General features: G+C 46.8%; 1 protein-coding gene across 1 annotated transcript; it reads left to right on the top strand.

Annotated features, from left to right (window-relative positions):
• The first annotated feature begins 1,324 nt into the window (after positions 1-1,324).
• LOC136523628 (uncharacterized) lies at positions 1,325-1,888 on the top strand. The gene has a single exon (XM_066517246.1). It carries the CDS (start codon positions 1,325-1,327, stop codon positions 1,886-1,888), a length of 564 nt encoding a protein of 187 aa, XP_066373343.1.
• Positions 1,889-5,726: the final 3,838 nt, after the last annotated feature.

Here is a 5,726-nt window from a genome sequence, read left to right as displayed (position 1 = left end):
CATAGGGCAGCAGGCAGCGCGCCGTGGTCCCAGTACATCAGTGTCTCGGCTGCAACCACGATGCACATAGCACCCTCGATGCCCACAGACGTACCAACGGTGACCCAGGAGAAGGAGCCCACTGCGGCTATCATCCTCGTCACGACAGGCGCTATGACAACGGCAAAGACCGAAGCCTGAGCCCCAGCCTACAGGGCTGTTAGGCCTTCGGCCATCACATCCTCAATGCTGCTTTCCCGCCAAAGTACCGGCCACCAACCAACATCCCAAAGTACTCTAGGGAAACAAACCCCGAACTATGGCTCGAAGACTATCAGCTTGCCTACCAAGCCGGTGGTGCAGATAATGATAACTTCATTATCCACAACCCTCCACTGTTCTAAGCTGATTCGGCACGGGCATGGTTGGAACACCTACCATCCAACACAATCTAGAGTTGGTGGATCTAAAGAAGATCTTTGTGGGGAACTTCCAGGGCACATACAAGCGCCCTAGGAACCCATGGGACCTCAAGAACTGCCGATAGAAGACCGGTGAGACCCTTCGTGGGTACATCCAGTGCTTCTCCCAGCAGTGCAATGAGCTACCTAACATCGCCGATGCTGACGTTATAGGAGCTTTCTTGTCCGGGACTACATGCGAGTCTTTGGTTCATAAGCTAGGACGCAAGGGCCCATGAACCACCAAGGAACTCTTGGACATCACCACCATACATGCCTTAGGAGAAGAAGCGGTTGAAGCAATCTTCGATCTTCTCGAGGGCATGGCAAGGTGGGACGAGGGCACCGGTGAAGGCACCTCCAATCGTTCAACCAAAAGAAAGAACAAGAAGCAATAGCGCGAGGACTCACTCATGGCTGCTGTAGACTGCAAGGGTGGTCGGAAGCCTGCGAAGGGCACTCCGAACCACTTTGAAAAACTACTCGAGGGGCCATGCCCAAACCATGCTTTCCTAGTGAAGCATCTGTACAAGGACTGCAGCCTCATGTGGTGGTTCTTGTCTGGAGGTTCCAACAAATGGGAGCATAGAAAGGACCCTGCCCCCACCATGGATGATGCCGAGGAGAAGGACGATGGCTTTCCAACACTGGATGGTTGCCTCATGATCTTTGGAGGATCGATGGCCTATGACTCCAAATGTCGTCAGAAGGTCGCGCGTCACGAGGTCTATATGACTGAGCCTGCCACACCTACCTTCCCCTAGTGGTCAGAGTCTGCCATAACCTTTGATCAGACCAACCACCCATAGAGTGTCCCCCATCTGGGGAGATATCCGCTCGTGGTCAACCCGATTGTCGGTCCGAAGCGGCTCACCAAAGTACTGATGGATGGAGGCAGCGGCCTCAAAATCATGTACGCCAAGAGGCTCGACAAAATGGGCATCGACCAGACACGCCTCCGCCCAACCCGAGCACATTTCCACAGCATTGTGCCCAGAAAGCAAGCCATGCCACTTGGGCAGATCGATCTACCCATTACCTTCGGGGATCTGTTCAATTATAGGACAGAAACCCTCACCTTTGAGGTGGTTGGGTTCCCCAAAACCTTCCACGCCATCTTAGGACATCCATGCTACGTGAAGTTCATGGTCGTCCCCAACTACACATACCTCAAGCTAAAAATACCGGGCCCCGGCGAGGTCATCACTATCAGCACCTCCTTTCAGCACGCCTATGAGTGCGAGGTTGAATGTTGCGGTCATGCTGCAATAATCATCGCCTTCGGAGAGCTTGCTGCCATCAAGAGGGTGGTCATGAAAGAAGCTCCCAACAACAAAACGTCGGTCGAGTCCTTTGAGCCAATAGAAGGCTCTAAGGAAGTCCTCATAGATCCCAACAGCTTTGAGGGCAAAACGGTGTGCATTGGTACCATGCTTTCCTCTGAATAGGAAAGCGCGCTCATTGACTTCCTCCGTGGCAACAAAGACATCTTTTCATGGAATCCCTTGGATATGCTAGGTATTTTGAGGGAAGTTGCTGAGCATACCTTGAAGATCCGCCTAGGCTCCAAGCTGGTGAAGCAACACCTACGTCGCTTCGATGAGGGGAAGCGCAGGACCATCAGCGAAGAGATAGCAAAACTTTTGATAACTAGGTACATCAAGGAAGTATACCACCCAAAGTGGTTAGCCAATCCCATTGTCATACAAAAGAAGAGTGGGAAATGGAGGATGTGTGTTGACTATACGGATCTCAACAAGGCGTTACCAAAGGATCTGTTTCCTTTGCCACGCATAGACCAAATAGTCGACTCTACCTCAGGGTGCGAAACCCTCTACTTCCTTAATGCATACTCCGGGTACCATCAAATCATGATGAAAGAGTCCAACCAACTCGCGACATGTTTCAACACCCCCTTCGGATTGTTCTGCTATGTCTCAATGCCGTTCGGTCTGAAGAATGCTGGGGCTACATACCAGCGTTGTATGCTTAAGTGTTTCGGGGGCCTCATTGGGTGGACCATTGAGGCCTACGTTGATGACATCATGGTCAAGTCCAAGCGGGCTGACCACCTCATTGCCGATCTTGAGCAGACCTTTCAAAACTCCGAGCCAACGACATCAAACTCAATCCCGAGAAGTGTGTTTTCGAGGTCCCAAGGGGTATGCTGCTTGGCTTCATCATCTCTGAGCGTGGCATCGAAGCCAACCTAGAGAAAATCTCAGCCATCACAAGGATGGGCCCGATTCAAAACATAAAGGGGGTATAGTGAGTCACAAGGTGCCTCACCGCACTCAGCCGCTTCATCTCATGCCTCGGCGAACGAGGCCTTCCCCTTTATTGACTTCTGAAGAAGGTTGATCACTTTGAATGGACATCTAAGGCCCAGGAAGCACTTGACATTGTTAAGCAGCTCCTGACAAAGGGCCCAACCTTGGTTCCTCCTACCGAGGGAGAACACCTTCTGCTCTACATAGCGGCCACCATGCAAGTGGTCAGCACCACCCTGGTAGTGGAGCAGGAAGAAGAGGGGCATGCCCTCAAGGTGCAACTCCCTATGTACTTCATCAACAAGGTACTATCCGACTCTAAGACTTGCTACTCCCAAATTTAGAAGCTCCTATACACCATTCTCATCACCAAAAGGAAACTACGCCATTACTTCAAGTCACACCAGTTGACGGTCGTGACATTGTTCCCCCTCGATGAGGTCATCCAAAGCCAGGATGCCATGAGAAGAACCACAAAATGGGCACTCGAGTTGATGGATCAGGGCATTACGTATGCCTCCCAAATAGCAATCAAGTCCTAGGTGTTGGCGGGCTTCATCGCAGAATGGACCGAGGTCCAAATGCCCCTAGTGGGCATCGATCAAGAGTACTAGACGATGTACTTTGATAGATTGCTGATGAAGAGGGGTGTCGGCGTGGGGCTGGTCTTCGTATCACCCCTTGGGCTACGCATGAGGTACATGGTTCGTCTCCACTTCCCCTCATCTAATAATTGTGGCAGAACCTCCTAAGGAATCGGGCCCACATGCACCTATCGTTGTCTTAACAGACCTCGGATAGCGTACACGAGTTCCCAATAACTCAACAGGTCTGTCAGGTGTCCTCGGGAAACCCGAATCATCCATGTTTCTCTTTTCAAACAGGATCCCAATCACAGTCATTGCAGATTACAACAGTTTATTCAAATATATACCAGAGTAAAAGATAGCGGAAGTCTTAAGATAACATAATTACAAACCAATTGTTTTTAAACTTACAATACCATAAGTGTTATACAACAATAGTAGCAGGATAATATTACATTAACTTTATTTATCAAACAAACTAGTGCCTTGTCCAAAGGCCATTCATCATTCCTCATAGTCATTGACTTCAAACACAGTCATGCAGTAGGGACCAAAACAGGCCTGCGCATGCGACTCACCTGCAACAAGGGTTAACAAACCCTGAGTACAAAAGTACTCAACAAGACTAACCCAACAAAACGGGGGTAAGACTTTAGGGATGTAGGGGTTTGGGACAAGGTAAGGGTGTAGCAAAATTCAAAGTCCTTTGCCAAAAGCTTACTATATTTATCCTATTCTCAAATTTTACCCCTAAGTCCTTTTAGTTCATTATCTCAACTAAATATACATTTCCCATATTCCATTCCTTCTCATTCCATTCTTTTCTCATATTTTAGTAATTCACCAGTCCTGCATTGCTTCTGTAATGAATCGAGTCTCCATATCCGCGGAGTACCGGCAATTCGAATTGATTCAAGTCCCAGCTGGGGATTCCTTATCACACGACATATGTAGAACTTAATCTTGCATATATCAACCTCGCTACTGGATCCTCCTATACTAAGCCGTCTCCACGCCACCCGAGAGTACAGCACACCTCAAATCCGGCCACATTCCAGCCACGAGGGTACACGCTACTCCCGCCATCTCTCCACTCCCAGTGCGCAGGCATTCGTCTTAGTATCGGATTAGCCGAAGTAGGCTTACCGGAGTATATGACCAGTACTACAAAGTGTCTCGTTCAGAAGATCCACAATGAGTGGCCTTTAAGTGACATAGTCGGCAACATTACCCAACATTCAAGATAAGTCACCCGACTAGTCTCTAGTTCATTCTATATTCTTTCTTTCTTTCTTTGGCCAGTATGCCATCTTTGATTACATCAAAGCTTTTACTTTGAAAGCCTACCATAAAGCATACTAAGCAATTCTATGCCTTTGTAAATGAAAGCATCTTCAAGGATGGTAAACAATTATCAAGGTAGGCAATGCATCAAGTGGGTGACATTTGAGATAAACAACTTAATGCAATAGGTAACATAGGTGATAAACTTTCCAAAGTAAACAAGGTAATGGTTTAATGCATAAACCGAGGCTTGCCTTCGTTGACGATCTCAAGTTCTGGATCAGTACCACAATTATTGAATCCCGTGACAACCGGAGATTCTTCCAGAACTTGCTCAACTAGAATCGTTTCGTTCTCGGGTTCTACACGAAATGATAACATATGCTTTAACATGATGATAATGTAAACATGATGCTTTCACGGCACATGAAATGTAAAAACACCCGCAAAAGATTTTATTTCACGGTACAGTTGCAAGCCAACAAAACTAACTTGCAACCCTACCATCAAGAACTACACATGTGAAATGACTAAATGGATCTTGGAACCCTACTAGTCACAAAACATGACCAAAACAAGATCCAACACTAATCAAACACTTAGGGTTTGCTTTTATCTATTTTTGAATTAATTTGGAATTAAGCCCAAAAATGAACTTATTCCAAATGACCTGAAAATTTTATGTAAGATTCCTCATGACAAATTAGTGTACCAAAACAAATTTCATAATTTTTGGAATTATACAGTGACCTACAAAAATCATGGAAATTGCATTTTTCAATTAATGGACTGAATATTTGAACATTCAAAATTTATTCAAATTTCAAGTTTCAAATTTTTTGTCATACTAGAACATGTACAGAAGCTACACACAAAATTTCAGAATTTTTGGAGCTATAATGAATTTTCTACAAATTCCCAAAGATTCAGCACTATTCAAAATCAGAAAATAACCAAAGCTCACTGTTCTTCTTCCTCAGCTTCACTGACAGCCTGGGCCCGCTGTCAGCGACACAACGAGGACGCACGGTGGTGCTGCCATACTGGACGGCCAAAACGCGCCGACAGCGAGTCTTCGGCGAGGCGGATAGCACCAAAATGATCTACACCATCCTACGAATCTATCCCAGTCCTCAGAACGGCAG

The sequence above is a fragment of the Miscanthus floridulus genome, chromosome 18 (assembly GCF_019320115.1).
Source record: "Miscanthus floridulus cultivar M001 chromosome 18, ASM1932011v1, whole genome shotgun sequence".
NCBI classification, from domain to species: Eukaryota; Viridiplantae; Streptophyta; class Magnoliopsida; order Poales; family Poaceae; genus Miscanthus; species Miscanthus floridulus.
The sequence above is the reverse complement of the archived record's forward strand: the minus strand, read 5'-3'. Positions and strand labels throughout refer to the sequence as shown.

Excerpts from the sequence above, each read along its gene's own strand:
- LOC136523628 (XM_066517246.1), top strand. The coding sequence starts at position 1,325 with ATGGATGGAGGCAGCGGCCTCAAAATCATGTACGCCAAGAGGCTCGAC.